Genomic DNA, 18,188 nt, shown 5'->3' on the forward strand with positions numbered 1-18,188 from the left:
CTCGCTGAGGGGTTTGAGGATCCCCATCTGCCTATATAAATCTTTTTCATATATCTGGAGCTATTTTGAAAAAGACAAAACAGTGTTTTTAGCTGGATCAAATAAAGAAGGTAGTAGTTTGCAGGAGAAAAAGATTTGGCGTCTCCTGTTCATCAGCATTCAAAAGAAATTTAAAATTTTTTTAAGTAAAAAGCATGATATGGTAGGCCCATCAGAGTTCCAGGATATGACTCCCCCCTTTTAAATTTTTTTTAATTGACCTTAAAATATTTGCTGGGTACACTTTAATAACACCTTAACTTTAAAGATTGTAAGAATGACAAAATACAGACCTGTGGTGGCGCAGTGGATAAAGCGTCGACCTGGAACGCTGAGGTCGCCAGTTCAAAACCCTGCACTTGTCTGGTCAAGGCACATATGGGAGTTGATGCTTCCTGCTCCTCCCCCTTTCTCTCTCTGTCTCTCTCCTTTCTAAAAAAAAAATGAATAAAAAAAGAATGACAAAATACAGTAAATGCTTTTGCTCCATATGTAGGAGCATTTTCAGTTTAACCAGTTTAGGAAATCCAATAATAGAACAAAGTATACAGACAATGAGCTATAACATGCTTAGCAGCCTTTCCTGTTCTGACAGAGGTTACTATAAATCCAGAATAGGTATCCACTGTAACGTGGACATAGGACTATTTGCCAAATGAAGGTATAAGAGTAACATCCATTTGCCAAAGTTGTCCTAGTAGGGGTCCTTGTGGGTTAACTCCAAATGAAGGGGCAGATTGTAGTATAGGAGCCCTTGACAGGATTTCCCAATCTGCCGTACTGCTTCCCGAGAAAGTTGAAACTGTTTACACAGGGCTGCAGCGTTCTGGTGATGAATAGTATGAGACTGAATTGCTCGATCTGTCATGGTTGCTCCAAATAATTTTCTTTGGATAACTTGATCAACAAGGGCATTCCTAGGCCCTGGCTGGTTGGCTCACTGGTAGAGCGTTGGCCTGGCGTGCAGGATTCCCGTGTTCAATTCCCGGCCAGAGCAACAGAAGAAGCGCCCATCTGCTTCTCCACCCCTCCCCCTCCTTCCTCTCTGTCTCTCTCTTCCCCTCCCGCAGCCAAGGCTCCACTGGAGCAAAGCTGGCACGGGCACTAAGGATGGCCCCGTGGCCTCTGCCTCAGGCACTAAAATGGCTCTGGTTGCAACAGAGCAACACTCCAGATGGGCAGAGCATACTCCCTGGTAGGCGTGCTGGGTGGATCCCAGTATTTATATTGTTCTTTAGACTCCAAATATAACTGACATCATATAGTATATGTTTGTCTGACAGACTTATTTCACTTAGCACAATACGTTCTATGTGTGTCCATGCTTCTGCAAATGCTATGGTTTCATTTTTTTTTTTTTTTTTTTTCTGAAGCTGGAAACAGGGAGAGACAGTCAGACAGACTCCCGCATGCACCCGACCAGGATCCACCCGGCACGCCCACCAGGGGGCGACGCTCTGCCCACCAGGGGGCGATGCTCTGCCCATCCTGGGCGTCGCCATGTTGTGACCAGAGCCACTCTAGCACCTGAGGCAGAGGCCACAGAGCTATCCCCAGCGCCCGGGCCATCTTTGCTCCAATGGAGCCTTGGCTGCAGGAGGGGAAGAGAGAGACAGAGAGGAAAGCGCGGTGGAGGGGTGGAGAAGCAAATGGGCGCTTCTCCTGTGTGCCCTGGCCGGGAATCGAACCCGGGTCCTCCGCACGCTAGGCCGACGCTCTACCACTGAGCGAACCGGCCAGGGTCATTCTTTTTTTATCATCCTTTTATTTCTTAACATTTATATTCACATTTTTTATATTTTTCCTTCATTTTACAATGACCCTGATCCTTTTTTTTCCATTTCAAAATGACCCTCCCTTCCTTTTTTTCTGACAGTAAGAGAGCAAGGGGAGAGATGAAAAGCAACAACTCATAGTTGAGTCGCTTTAGTTAGTTGTTCAGTGAGTACTTTTTATATGTGCCTTGACTTGGGGTCTTCAGCTGAGGCAGTAACACTTTGCTCAAGCCAGCGACCATGGGATCAAGCTAGTCACCATAGAATCACGACGATCCCATGCTCAAGCTGGCGACCTTGATATTATTGTTTGTTTTAAATTTATTTATTTTAGTGAGAGAGAGGGACAGTTGGAAAGAGAGTGAGAAGAAAAGCATCAACTCATAATTGGGGCTTGTTAGTTGTTCATTGATTGCTTTGTTATATGTGCCTTGATGGGGAGCTCTACCTGAGCCACTGACTCCTTGCTCCAGCCAGTGACCTTGGGCTTCAAGCCAGCAACCATGGGGTCATATCTACGCCAGTGACCTACTGGGCATAGATAATCCTAAACTTGTGACCCCACAGATAAACTAGTGTACCCGCACTTTAGCCGGCGACCTTGGGATTTGGGGGCTGTTTCCTCAACATCTCAGCCAACACTCAATTTATTGTACCACCACTTGGTCAGGCCTGGTGGCTTTGCTCTTAAATTTTTGAGCCTGCACTCAAGGTAAATGAGGTCATGTTCAGACCAGAGAGCTCAGGGATTGAGACCTGGTACCTCAGCATCCCAGGCTGACACTCTATCCACTGCATCAGCTCTGGTCATGCTGTTTCTGTTTTTGAAATATGTCTTCAGTACTGCATTCTCTGTGTGCTTGAACAATTACTTTTTTAAAAATGGTCTTTAAAGTACATTTACTCTGTACTGCCATTTTTTGGAACTCTATTATGCAAAACAGAAATGATCTTTCAGGAAGCAGTGAAGGAACCAGTTCATTGAGCATACAGCACTGTCATTTCTGTGTTTCTTAAGAAGAAATTGGTAAGTGGGAATGTTCTTACCATATCGCCCTTGTGTGCTTGGAGTTTCAGCAGATATTGTTAGGAATAGATGTAAGTTTTCATTCCTCTCTGATGTGACTTTTTTCATTTTTACCTTTCTTGGTTTTGCCTTTAACTGTTAACCTGCCTTTGTCGTACTTAAAATGTAATTTTGTCAGTACTTGCTGGTATATTCATTTACCTTGTGTCATAACTGTGAATATTTATTTTGTATCTTTCAGCTGTGCCTTCTGAAGACAAACAGACCTTGTTACAAAATCCAGGCATAGAAGATTTATTCTCTAAAACAATACTGGTAAGATATGGAAGGGGAGGTTTTGATAATGTAAATGTAGTGAAAGCCTCAGAAATTTAGGAAGAATGGTGAGAAAAAAGGATATTAATATGTACATAATTAAAATGCCACAACTGTTTTTTTTTATTATTTATATATAGTGGTACCTTGACACATGAGTTTAATTTGTTTAATGGCTGTGCTCGTGACTCAGTTTGCTTGTGTGTCAAATCGAATTTCCCTATTTAAATTAATGGAAATGAAATTAATCCATTCTGGCCTCCAAAAACTGCACAAATTTTTTGTTTTAAGTATATGCTTTTATTTTTTATTTTTTTGGTTTTTTCTGAAATGAGAAGCAGAGAGGAAGACAAACAGACTCCCACATGCACCCAACTGGGACCCACCCAGTGCCCACCAGAGGGTAATGCTTGGCCCATCTGGAGCATTGCTACACTGCAATCAAAGCCATTCTAGCACCTGAGGCAGAGGCCATGGAACCATCCTCAGCACCCGGGCCAATTTTGCTCCAATGGAGCTTTGCTGTGAGAGGGGAAGAGAGAGAAATGAGAGGTTGAAGGGTGGAGAATTAGATGGACGCTTCTTTTGTGTGTCCTGGCTGGGTATCGAACCTGGGACTTCCACAACCCAGTCAATGCCCTACCACTGATCCAACCAGCCAGGGCCACTTATATGCTTTTAAATAAGAAAATGTACTTTATTAATAACAAATATATAATGTAAAGATATAAACTTGTTTATGAAAATATTTACCTTCAAGGTCAGGCAAAGACACTAGCGGAGGGGTAGGAGACTGGCGGAGGTGGTTTTTATTTCATGCACTATTGCTTAACATAGCTTACTCTCTATACACTTAATGCTACATTTAACTGCAAAATTTAACTAACACACTACATATGATATGTAACTTTATTGCTAAATTTAATTGCTATTTTTTTTTACTTTGCTTAATCATCATCATTTTCTTCACTGACTTTTGGCTATTTTGCCACACTTTCCTTGCTTTCACTTAGAGGCCGTTTCAACGAAAACCTTTCCCTGGAAGTTTGTTTCTTCCTCCCTTTCAGAACATTGGCAGGCCACCTAGTGGAGGGTGTTGGAAGTTCGGGATTTAAATATCCGCTTGTGACTTAAAGCAAAAAATCCCACAACTGACTGCTCATCTCTCAAACAGCTAGCGAGTTAAAGTGCTTGTGTGTCAAGGTACCACTGTATTTAGAGAGAGGTATGGAGAAAGAGAGGGAGACAGTGACAGACAGAGACATTGAACTTTTCCTATATGTACCATGACCAGGGATTGAGCCTGCGACCTTAGCATACTAGAATGACAGTGAAACCAATGGAGGGTATTGGCCATGGTGAGACAATTATAATTATTAATTGTTTAAGTGTTTATTCCATGTGGTCTGTTAACCACTCAGTTGGTTAGAGCATTGTCCTGAAATAACAACACTGTAGATTTAATCACTGGTAAGGGCACATGGAATAAGCAGTCAATGAATAGACAACAGGGTGCAGAAACAAATGAATGCTTCCTTTCTTGCTCCTCCTTTCTCCCTACCTCTCTCTGTCTCTCTGAAAATAAAAAAGAAATTGAGTCCTGTGTGGATAGTTCGATTGTTTGAAGAATTTTCCTGGAGCACGAATTGCTGGTTTGATTCCTTGGTCAAGGATCATACAAGTGCAAATCAATGCTTTCTCTCTCTTTCCCTGCCTTTCTAAAAAAAGGGAAAAAACTTATTGCATTAATTTTATGAAGAGAGGAGGAGAAAAATGGTGGAGAGAGATAGGAACATCTTATCTGCTCCTGTATGTGCCCTGCTTGGAATTGAGGCAGCAACTTCTGTGCTTCAGGATGATGCTCCAACCGAGATATCTGGCCAGGACGGGACTATTATTTGTGGTTAACTCTTTGTTTTCTAAATAGGTAAAAAATATCACACATTTGTGAAACTCTCTCTTTAAATCAGCTACAATGTCTATCAGTTTCTAAAAAGGCAAATTGGCTCTGGTTTGTTGCATCAGTGCTTCAGTGGCCAAGAATGTGGAGGTCCTTGGTTCAATTCTGGGTCAGGGTCTACAGGAAAAGCAACCATCTGCTTCTTTACCCTTCCCCCTCTTGCTTCTCTCTCTCTCTTACCCTCTTACAGCCATGGCTGGATTGGCCGAGTGAAATGTCCTCAGGCACTGAGGATGGGTCTGTCATCTCTTCTCCAGGCCCTAAAAAATGGCTCCATTGCAGAGTAATGGAGCAATGTCCCCACATCATCAGAATATTAACCCCTGATGGGCTTGCCCACAAGACCAAAAACTATTCTTTTACTATTACATGTTTTTGAAAAGGAAATCTGGAAAAGTTAGGAAGTTATGTAATCTTTGGAGTAAATATTCACTCAATTTGTTTTTCAAATCTTTTGCCATTTCAATATCTGTAATATTCATTAACTTTGGAGCCAATTTTTACAGTAAACATTGTTTAATAGGTATCAAAGTGTAGTTGTTTGGGAATAAATGTAAATGTTAAATAAATTATATCTTTTGGTAAAAGCATATCTATCTTTGATGATTACCAGACTATACATAATGAAGACAGAAGTTATCAATGCAATGAATATTGGAGAACCTTTAAACAAGAATCAATTCATAATCAAAATGAGAAAACTTCATTTCCCAAGAACCATTATGTACACGGAAAAGTGTTTGACCAGATGTCACATTCTAATATTCATCAGGTTATTCATGTTGTGAAAATAACAAATGAACAAAGTATATGTGTCAAATCTTTTAAACAATCTTCAGCTCATAAGGAAGAAGAGAATATTTATACTGAGGAGGAAGCTTACACTTATAATTTATGTACCAGAGCGTTCAGTGAAATATTCAATATGAATATATTTAAGAAAGACCATAGTAAAGAAAAACACAAATTTGAAAAATCTGGTAAGATATTTAATTGGCATTCAAATCTTAGTTTACATGAGAGAAATATTCACACCAGAAGGAGACCTCACAAATGCAGGCAGTGTGGCAAAGCCTTTAGCCATTCCTTAGCTCTTTTTAACCATCAGAAAATTCATATTGAAGATAGGTCTCATAAATATTTAGAATGTGGCAAATCCTTTACCCGGAAATCAAAGCTTAATGTACATCAAAGAATTCACATGAGAGCGAAACCATACAAATGCACACAATGTGACAAAGCCTTTAGCTGTTCCACAACTCTTACTGTACATCAGAGAATTCATACTGGAGAATGGTCTCATAAATGTTTAAATTGTGGTAAAGCCTTTAACTGTTCCTCATCTCTTACTATACATCAAAGAACTCACACAGGAGAGAAACCATACAAATGCACACAATGTGGCAAAGCTTTTACTCAGATCTCAGGTCTTACTGTACATCAGAGAACTCACACAGGAGAGAAACCATATAAATGCAGACAGTGTGGCAAAGCCTTTACCTGTTCCTCAACTCTTACTGTACATCAGAGAATTCACACGGGAGAGAAACCATACAAATGTAGACAATGTGGCAAAGCTTTTACTCACCCCTCAACTCTTACTAAACATCAAAGACTTCACACAGGAGAGAAACCATACAAATGCAGACAGTGTGGCAAAGCTTTTACTCGACTCTCAAGTCTTACTGTACATCGAAGAACTCACACAGGGGAGAAGCCATACAAATGCAGCAAATGTGGCAAAGCTTTTACTCAACTCTCAGGTCTTACTATACATCAAGCAACTCACACAAGAGAGAAACCATATCAATACAGTCAATGTGGCAAAGCTTTGACTCAACTCTTGGGTCTTACTATACATCAAGCAACAAACACAAGAGAGAAACCATACACATGCACTCAATGTGGTAAAGATTTTACTCACCCCTCCACTCTTACTAAACATCAAAGAACTCACACAGGAGAGAAACCATACAAATGCAAAGAATGTGACAAAGCCTTTAGGTGTTCCTCTGATCTTACTATACATCAAAGAACTCATACAGGAGAGAAACCATACAAGTGTAGAGAATGTGACAAAGCCTTTAGTCGTTCCTCAAATCTTACTGCACATCAGAAAATTCATACTGGAGAGAGGTCTTATAAATGTTTAGAATGTGGCAAAACCTTTATCTGGAAATCGAACCTTACTGTACATCAAAGAATTCACATGAGAGAGAAACCATAGAAATGGAGGGAATGTTACAAAGCCTTTAGTATTCCTCATATCTTACTGTGCATCAGAAAATTCATACTGGAGAGGGGTCTCACAAATGTTTAGACTGGAAATAATGTTTTCCTGAACTCATACCTGACTATATCAAAGAATTCACATGGAAGAGAAACCATACAAATGTAGGGAATGTGGCAAAGCCTTTAGAATTTTATCAAGTCTTACTGATCATCAAAGAGTTCACAGTGGAGAGAAGCCCTGTCAATGTCCAGAATGTGGCACAGCCTTTAATTCCTCCTCACACCTTACTTGACATCAGAGGACTCCTACTGGAAAAAGACAAAGAGAATGTGGAAAAGCCTTTTGCCACTCATCAGGAACCTCATACTGGACAGAAACATTACATTTGTAGGGAATATATGAAGATTTTGCTTGGCAGGGGAATCTTATTAACAAGAATTTATTATCAAGAGAAGCCTTACAAATTTGCAGGTTATGGCAAATCCTGAAATGACTGCTTTCACCTTCCTAAACAAGAGAATACATACCAAAGAGGTACCTTGCAAATGTAAAGTATGTGGGAAAGCCTTTTATCTTTGCTGAAAACTTGAACATTGCAGAATTCATGATGGAGAGAAACAGTAAAAATGTCAGTAATTTGGCAAAACATTTAACTTTTGTTAAAACCTCTTTGTCAAAGAATTAAGTGTTAAAAGGCAATCTATGTTCCAAAGTCTTTGTCCTGATTTGTATCTTAGTCAACATTTGCTGAAACTGGATAGAAGAGTAACAGACATAAAGAACATTAGAAAGCTTTACACAGTATGCCAGCCATACTTGACATCCCTGTGTGCAATAGAATTTCTCCCACCTCGGTTTTCACCATGTTTCAACCTTAGCTATGTTCTTTGTGTAACTTACCAAATAGTTGCTTTTTACGGTTTATTTTTAACAACCTAAAATTAACTTTAGAACACTGAGGAGTCAGCAGATGGATCATGTTAAAAGTTTGCACTCTGGGTCCTGCTTCATTCTTCTGGCATACTGCCATGGCTTCCACGGGTAGACTCAGGCAGGCTGTGCTGTTCCTCCCGGGCTTGTGAGGTATACATGTGTCTGTTTTAATCTGTGTTGTGGTCTCTTTTGTAACTGCTGCTCACCCTCCCATATCATAGTGCTCTGCTTTACAAATTGTAGTACTTGGAAATAATCCACTCTAGTATAATAGGAAGTTCTTTTTAAATGTTGAGCTTATGTGTATTTCATATATCTTTCTTTGAGTCAATGTAAAAATTTTCAATGATTTGGTACACAAAAGTGCATTACATATATTAGTGATGTAATGTAGGAGTAAGAGGACTGAGGAATAAAGAAATGTGTGTGCATGTCTTCATTAGGGTAGGGAAATAATGCATCAAAATTGGTAATTCAACAAGCAGATAATACTACCCAAGTAGAAATCTCACAAATTTTTCATGTGAATGATTTTTTGTACATTGCATTTCTGTACACTTTTTCTCCAAAATCAACACTCTTGGTTATAGAAACTTACTATGCAGTTATCTTTTTATTTTAATAAAGAACCTACTATAGTTGTGTCTTTTTATTATGGTCATGGAATGTTACTTATATGACCTGCTTAGAGATTTTAAGAATGGCTTTTTTGGACTATAGTGGCATAGAGAAATCAACCAGAAAATGCAGGTAATTTTACAGAGATCACACAAAGTTTCATCTTGTTTAGTATATTTCATTTTTCCATTGGAGAATAATAGCATTATATCAAGGTTTTATAAGTATTCTCAGCCCTGGTTTGTTGCTTCAGTGGTAGACTATCTGACCGACATGTGCATGTATGGTTTTATTACAACTCAGGATGGAAAGGAAAAGTGCCCATCTGCTCCACCATTCTGCCTCTTCTTTCTCTCTCACTCTCTCCTCCCATAGCCATGGCTCAATTAGATCAAGGTGGTCCCAGGCTCTGAGACTGACTCCCTGGCCTCCACTTCAGGTGGTAAAAATTGGCTCTGGTTGCAAGGGAGCATGGGCCCCCGTTGAGCAGAGCATCAATCCCTCGTGGGCTTCTCAGGTGGATCCCAGTTGAGACACCTGCTGGAGTCTGTTTCTTCCTCCACTCTTCTCACTAAATTAATTTTCTCACTTTCTGTTAGTGATGTTATCCAAGTCAATTCCTTGTCTCTGCCAATGTGTTTATCTGAATACTGGGTGATGTCCTGTCACTGTGTTCTTCTGACATTGCATGAAGTGAGCACACAGAGGACATTGCTTTCACTCTAATAGATGCTTTGTAATAAAGAAACCTGAATCCCAGTAGCACTGAGGCTGTAGGACCAGGTGGGAGATGATGAACACCCAAGATACCAGTTGATGTCAATGCTGTCAATGGAGAGAGGAGACACCTGTTGCCATGCTGCACAACTGGCTCAACTCAGGAAAATGAAGACTGTGTTATCTCTTCTTGGATAGGTCAGCTGGTTAGAACATCATCCCAAAGCACACAGTTTGCAGATTTTATGTCTGGTGGGGACATGCAGTAACAGATTAATGTGTCTGACTCGTTCACTACAATGAATAATAAATTACTTTTTTATAAAAAAAAAAACTGATGTGTTGTCTAGCACAATTAAGGTGCTATCAGAAAACTATATTTATTAGAATATTGCAATATTGTACAATGTTTTTTCACCTGGGCACAAAATGTATTGGAAATTGGAGACTCTATATCAGGGGTCCCCAAACTACGGCCCGCAGGCCACATGCGGCCCCCCTGAGGCCATTTATCCGGCCCCCGCTGCACTTCCGAAAGGGGCACCTCTTTCATTGGTGGTCACTGAGAGGAGCACATATCACTTGTTACGGCTAGCAGTGACAAATATGGAACCAGATATTGACCATCTCATTAGCCAAAAGCAGGCTCATAGTTCCCATTGAAATACTGGTCAGCTTGTTGATTCAAATTTACTTGTTCTTTATTTTAAATATTGTATTTGTTCCTTTTTTTTTTTTTAACTTTAAAATAAGATATGTGCAGTGTGCATAGGGATTTGTTCATAGTTTTTTTTTTATAGTCCGGCCCTCCAACAGTCTGAGGGACAGTGAACTGGCCCCCTGTGTAAAAAGTTTGGGGACCCCTGCTCTATATCAAAACTCATGTTCCCTTTGTAAATAAGCACGTCTTGCTTTCTGAAGCAAGTGTAGGAGCACTGGAATGTGAAAGAAAATCACTATCCGAGTTAAGTGAGGAATCCCCCACGCCCACAGAGCAGCCTGAGTTACAGCTGTGAGCCTGCACCAGTTCGCGAGAGCCCGAGGAGGCAGAAGCAGCAGAGGGTCAGCATAAAGACCACACTTCAGGAATAGAGAGGACACACAAATTGGCCAACAGTAAATAAAAGCCAGCCTAGGAGTGCAGCTGATATTTACCATGGCATCTGGGCCCAGCAGAGGCAGCCACAAATTATGGATTGCCTTTAGCTTCCAAAAGGTTGCTAAGGGCCAAAAGCAGTGACCCCCCACTGGTCTGCGCCAGGTTCCAGCCAGGGAGGTCCAGGGCTGGTACATCTAGCAGCCAGATATGGAGTGCATCAGCTCAGGACCTAACAACCCTAGTTAGAGAGGTATCTTAAGAAAAGACTCCTTACACCTGACCCAGCTAAGGCATAGAAAATGCTGTCACAAACAGCAAAAAGAGCAGTAGCAGCAGAAAAGTAGCACACAGCGGGTTACAAACATCTGAAGCCCACCCAAGAAGATCTAGAAACAACACAACTGAAAGTTGGAGGCAGACAACACCAACCCTATACTCAGCTACACAAACACCACAACCAAAGAAGCAGTCTATACAGAGACAAAATGGGAAGACAGAGAAATGCAATTCAACTGAATCAAAAGGGAAATCCCCAGAAAAAGAACTGAATGAGATGGAACTAACCAAGATACTGGATGCAGAGTTTAGAACAATAATTGTTAGGATGCTCAAGGATCTTAGAGCAACAATAGATGGACAAAATGAACACCTAAACAAAGAGATAGCATGCATCAATAAGGACATTGAAATCATAAAAAAACAATCAGACAGAAATGACAATATCAGAAATGAAGACTACACTGAAAGGAATTGAAAACAGGCTGCATGAAGCGGAGCACCAAATCAATGATTTAGAGGACACAATAAGCGAAAGCATAGAAGCAGAACAGCAAAAAGAAGAGGATCAAGAAGGCTGAGGAAACTAAGATCTGTGACAACGTGAAGAGAAACAACAGCAGCATAATAAGGGTTTGTGAAGGAGAAAATGAACAAGAGATAGAGAACCTGTTTGAGGAAATCATACCTGAAAACTTCCCTAAATTGATGCAGGAAAAAGTCACACAAGTTCAAAAAGCACAGAATCCAATTAAAAAGGAACTCAAAGAGACCTATACCAAGACACATCATAATTAAAATACCAAAGCTAAGAGATACTACTAAAAGCTGCAAAAGAAAAGCAGTCAATCACCTACAAAAGAGCCCCCATAAGGATGACATCTGACTTTTCAAAAGAAACACTTCAGGCCAGAAGGGAATGGCAAGAAATATTAAAAGTAATGCAGAAAGAGCAAGAGCCTTCAACCAAGACTTCTTTATCCAGCAAGGCTATTGTTTAAGATTGAGGGAAAATAAAAAGCTTCCCAGGGAGATGACGTCAGAGTAATGGCGGGGTAGGAAGCGATACCGATAAATTTCCCCCAAAACTCAACAAGATCTTCAACCAGAAACAGAAAAACCTATCCTTGGAGCCTCCAGATGTTTCACAATACACCCGAAGGTATGGTCGAGCGAAAAATTGGCTAAATATATAATGAAAGCCTGAAGGAAATAGGGAGTAAGAAATGCTCCGCCTTCCTCACTAACCTAAACAGGGTGGCTTTCACTGGGAACTGAGAATATAGAAACTAAGGCGGGCAAAGGGGGTGAATAGATCCAGGCCGCAGCACAAACAGCCGAACCAGGCTGTGGCACGAAGATCCAAGCCGAGGAAAAACTATTCCTGTGGCAGCCTGGGCACTACAAGCTAACACTCGCGCCAAACCCAGACAAAGAAAGACAAGTGGGGCAGCCATTTTCCCCAATCCCCTGGTCGGTGTGCGCAGATATTGGGCAAGAGATTCCTTCCAAAGCCCCAGGAGTGGGCGCCCGTGTTATCCCACAGAGAGGCAGAGTCAGAGGCCTTTGTGTGGGTCAAAAGCAGAATCTCTGGACCGCCCCAGTGCCCTTAAAAAGCCACGCACAGGGAGGGAGCGAGAACTAATTCCAATGCTGGAACTTTCCATGCGGGTGGGGGTTTCACTCAGAGGGTGAGGCGGCCGGCCTGATATCCTGGTCTGTGCGCACAGATAGTGAGCGAGAGATTCCTGCTAGTGCCTTGGCAGTGTGCGCCCGAGTTATCCCACAGAGAGCAGAGTCAGGGGCCTTTGTGTGGGCCAAAAGCAGAATCTCGGGCTGCCCCAGCACCTTGAAAAAGCTGTGCACGGGGCAACTTCCCTAGCCTCCATTTTTCTTTCCTCGGGGCCAGGGAACCTTGCCAGGCGGGATGTGCGCTCTGTACTCAATAAAGCCGTTTATTATTCCACAAAAAAAAAAAAAAAAAAAAAAAAAATAACTGTGCATGGGGACGGAGCGAGAGCCAATTCCAACGCTGGAACTTTTCCATGCGGGTGGGGGTTTCACTCAGAGTGTGAGACTGCCAGCCTGATATCCTGGTCTGTGCATGCAGATAGTGAGCAAGAGTTTCCTCCAAGTGCCCTGGAAGTGGGCGCCCGCCCATGTTACCGGACAGAGTGGCAGAGCCAGAGGTCTTTGAGTGGGGGAAGCCCTGACTGATTATGCTAGCAGCTCTGACTGACTGAGCCTTACCCAGAGCCCTGTGCTGAGTGGGAATAGAGTGGGGAGTTGCCAGCTCTTTGAGCCTCTTACTATCCAGGCAGAGGCAGCAGCAACCCCATAGCTGGATTATCAGGCTACTAATTGAGGAAGGAAAGACTAGGAGAGAGGCTCCAGGAACACGGACTCTCTCACTGGTGGAGCCTATAAATGCTAATGAGCCTCGACTGGCGACGAGACAAAAGCACAATACGTGACATCGCCATAGAGACTTATCAACTACAAACCTCTACCTGAGCGTGCCAAAGGGGCAGAACCTGGGGTACAGAGTCACCGACCAGGAAGAGGGAGAGAAAAGAAAAAGCAAGAAGATAACCTCTCAAAATCAAGAATAATCCGCAGACTTTATAACCTATCCCATTTTATTATATTTGTTCATTTGTTTCTCTTATCTTCATTCTTGATTTTTTTTTTTCCTCCTCCAATTTGGTCGATTAACTCTCTGCCGGACTTACTCTCTCCTCTCCTTGAACTACACTACCCATAAGTGTTACATCTCCCATTATCTTTTCTTTCCTCTTCCTTTCTCTCTATGAGGGTTGCACTCCAAAACCCTTAACTCTCTCTCTCTCTCCCCTCTTTTTTCTTCTTTTAGTGCTTTCCTCTTTTTTTCTCTCTCTCTTTCTTTTCTCCCTCTATATTAGTTTCTTCCTTTCTCCTTTACGTCTCCTCTCATTCAAACCTCAATAACGAACAAATTATCTTATCTGGGACTCAAACTTATATTTGTGGCATTTTGGGGGATTTTTCACCTTTTAAACTCACTAGCAGTGTTCCCATCCCTGGCTCTCCATTTTATCTAGTTCTTGTTCTACTAAATACAATAGTAATTTTTTAATTTGTCCCCCCCATTTTCCAGTTTCCCTCTTATTCCTCTCATCATAACTCTTAGTCAACCAACACCTAAAAGCAGATCATTTTATTCTTGACCCAAATTTTTTCCTTATTTGCTTTTTGTGGGTCCATACCCCCTTCTTTTTTCTTTCTTTTTTTTTTTTTTTTTTTTTTTTTTTTTTGCCCCTTTATTACTTTTCCCCAATTCAGGCCCGCCATTACAGGCATTGTTTGTTCTATTTAATACAATATAATTCACAGTTCACCACAAGATTTTCTCAAGAAAGAGGGGAGAGGAGAGGAGAGGAGAGGAAAAAAGGAGGGGGAGGAATGATTTCTTTTTAAAATTTTTTTATTTTATTTTATTTTTCTTTATTTCATTATTTTTTAAAAAAAACTTTTTGATTTTTTATTTTTTCAACTATTTATTCTATATTAAATCTCATTAATACTATCAACAAAACCACCCTCAGACGCCATTAAGGAAGAGAAAATCGAATATCATGGATACAAAAGACAGAGAGGTAACACAGCTAGATGAGGAAAAATCTATGGAGAAAAAAATTTAATATATTTGAAACCGTGGATCTAAATGACAGAGAATTCAAGATAGAAATCCTAAAAATCCTCCAAGATATACAAGAAAACACAGGCAATTTAGGGAGCTCAGAAAACAACTCAATGAACACAAAGAATATATTTCCAAGGAAATTGAAACTATAGAAACAAATCAAACAGAGATGAAAAACTCAAATCACGAGCTTAAAAACGAGGTAACAAGCTTAGCTAATAGAACAGGCCAGAGAGAAGAAGAAAGAGACTCAAAATTTAAAAAAAAAATGAGATAGCCCTTCAAGAATTATCTGACTCCATCAAAAAGAATAACATAAGAATAATAGGTATATCAGAGGAAGAAGAGAGAGAAAATGGAATGGAGAACATACTCAAACAAAAAATAGATGAGAACTTCCCAAGCCTGTAGAAAGAACTAAAGCCTCAAATTCAAGAAGCAAACAGAACTCCAAGTTTTCTTAACCCCAACAAACCTACTCCATGGCACATCATAATGAAATTGGCACAAACCAACGGCAAAGAAAAAATTCTCAAGGCAGCCAGGGAAAAGAAGAATACAACATATAAAGGAAGGCCCATTAGATTATCATCAGATTTCTCAGCAGAAACTCTACAAGCTAGAAGAGAGTGGACCCCAATATTTAAAGTCCTAAAAGAGAGGAACTTTCAGACACGAATACTATACCCATCAAAACTATCCTTCAAATATGATGGAGAAATAAAAACATTCACAGATATAGAAAAGATGAGGGAATTTATCATCAGAAAACCCCCACTCCTGGAATTACTAAAGGGGGTTCTCCAATCAGATGCAAAGAACAAAAAAAAAAGCCACAAGTAAAAGCTCCAAGAAGAACACAATAAAACCAAATTTAAACTGTGACAACAACAAAAAGAAAGAGGGGAAGAGGATGGAGATTAACGGTAGCAAAGGACGATGGAGTGCAAAAGTACTCACAAAATAGTGCACTACAATGAACAGGATAGGAACCCTTTTCATTACTTAAAGGTAACCACCATTAAAAAAAACACCACAGAAACACATGAGATAAAAAAAGATAGCAACAGAGGAAAGATGTATGGAATACAACCAAATAAAAACAAAAGATAGAAAAAAGAAAGAGAAGGATCAAACAAGACACAAAACTAACAGAAAGCAATATATAAAATGGCAATAGGGAACTCACAAGTGTCAATAATTACACTAAATGTAAACAGATTAAACTCACCAGTAAAAAGGCACAGAGTAGCAGAATGGATTAAAAAAGAAAATCCAACTGTATGCTGCCTACAGGAAACTCATCTAAGTAACAAGGGTAAAAACAAATTCAAAGTGAAAGGCTGGAAAACAATACTCCAAGCAAATAACATCCAAAAAAAGCAGGCGTAGCAATACTTATATCTGATAATGCTGACTGCAAGACAGCAAAAGTACTCAGAGACAAAAATGGCCATTTCATAATGGCTAAGGGGACACTGAATCAAGAAGACATAACAATTCTTAATATATATGCACCAAACCAAGGAGCACCAAAATATATAAGACAGCTACTTATTGACCTTAAAACAAAAACTGACAAAAATACAATCATACTTGGAGACCTCAATACACTGCTGACGGCTCTAGATCGGTCATCCAAACAGAGAATCAACAAAGACATAGTGGCCTTAAACAAAACACTAGAGCACCTGGATATGATAGACATCTACAGGACATTTCATCCCAAAGTGACTGAGTATACATTTTTCTCCAGTGTACATGGATCATTCTCAAGAATTGACCATATGTTGAGCCATAAAAACAACATCAGCAAATGCAGAAAAATCGATGTTGTATCAAGCATATTTTCTAATCATAAAGCCCTGAAACTAGAATTCAACTGCAAAAAAGAGGAAAAAAATCCCACAAAAGTGTGGAAACTAAACAACATACTTCTAAAAAATGAATGGGTCAAAGAAGAAATAAGTGCAGAGATCAAAAGATATATGCAGACTAATGAAAATGACAATACAACATATCAGAATCTATGGGATGCAGCAAAAGCAGTGATAAGAGGGAAGTTCATATCACTTCAGGCATATATGAACAAACAAGAGAGAGCCCAAGTGAACCACATAACTTCACACTTTAAGGAACTAGAAAAAGAAGAACAAAACCCAAAACCAGCCGAAGAAAGGAGATAATAAAAATCAGAGCAGAAATAAATGAAATAGAAAACAAAAACTATAGAAAAAATTAATAGAACAAGGAGCTGGTTCTTTGAAAAGATCAACAAAATTGACAAACCCTTGGAAAGACTTACCAAGGAAAAAAGAGAAAGAACTCATATAAACAAAATCCAAAATGAAAGAGGAGAAATCACCACGGACACCGTAGATATACAAAGAATTATTGTAGAATACTATGAAAAACTTTATGCCACTAAATTCAACAACCTAGAAGAAATGGATAAATTCCTAGAACAATACAACCTTCCTAGACTGAGTCAAGAAGAAGCAGAAAGCCTAAACAGACCTATCAGTAGAGAAGAAATAGAAAAAAACATTAAAAACCTCCCCAAAAATAAAAGTCCAGGCCCTGATGGCTATACCAGCAAGTTTTATCAAACATTCAAAGAAGACTTGGTTCCTATTCTACTCAAAGTCTTCCAAAAAATTGAAGAAGAAGCAATACTTCCAAACATATTTTATGAGGCCAACATAACCCTCATACCAAAACCAGGCAAGGATGGCACAAAAAAAGAAAACTACAGACCAATATTTCTAATGAATACAGATGTGAAAATACTAAACAAAATACTAGCAAATCGAATACAACAACATATTTAAAAAATAATACATCATGATCAAATGGGATTCATCCCAGAACCTCAAGGATGGTTCAACATATGTAAAACGGTTAACGTAATACACCATATCAACAAAACAAAAAACAAAAGCCACATGATCTTATCAATAGACGCAGAAAAGGTTTTCAATAAAATACAACACAATTTTGTGTTTAAGAATATCAACAACATGGGTATAGAAGGAAAATATCTCAACATGATAAAGGCCATATATTATAAACCATCAGCTAACATCATATTAAATGGCACTAAACTGAAGGCTTTCCCCCTTAAATCAGGAACAAGACAGGGTTGTCCACTCTCTCCACTCTTATTTAATGTGGTACTAGAGGTTCTAGCCAGAGCAATCAGACAAGACAAAGAAATAAAAGGCATCCATATCAGAAAAGAAGAAGTACAGGTATCACTTTTTGCAGATGATATGATCCTATACATCCAAAACCCCAAAGAATCCACTAAAAGACTACTAGAAACAATAAGCCAATACAGTAAGGTCGCAGCATACAAAATTAACATACAGAAGTCAATAGCCTTTCTTTTTTTTTTTTTTTTTTCTGAAGCTGGAAACGGGAGAGACAGACAGACAGACTCCTGCATGCGCCCAATCGGGATCCACCCGGCACGCCCACCAGGGGCGACGCTCTGCCCACCAGGGAGCCATGC

General features: G+C 39.9%; 1 protein-coding gene across 1 annotated transcript in view; it reads left to right on the top strand.

The window, feature by feature from the left end:
- LOC136331899 (zinc finger protein 420-like) overlaps positions 1 to 9,899 on the top strand; it is a 29,570-nt gene extending 19,671 nt beyond the window's left edge. Inside the window, exons 4-5 of the mRNA XM_066271070.1 lie at positions 3,083 to 3,156; positions 5,730 to 9,899. Coding sequence (XP_066127167.1) covers positions 3,083 to 3,156; positions 5,730 to 7,343 — 1,688 coding nt within the window. The 3' untranslated portion in view covers positions 7,344 to 9,899. The remainder of the gene's footprint in view (positions 1 to 3,082; positions 3,157 to 5,729) is intronic.
- Positions 9,900 to 18,188: the final 8,289 nt, after the last annotated feature.

Source organism: Saccopteryx bilineata, chromosome 3, assembly GCF_036850765.1.
Source record: "Saccopteryx bilineata isolate mSacBil1 chromosome 3, mSacBil1_pri_phased_curated, whole genome shotgun sequence".
NCBI lineage: Eukaryota > Metazoa > Chordata > Mammalia > Chiroptera > Emballonuridae > Saccopteryx > Saccopteryx bilineata.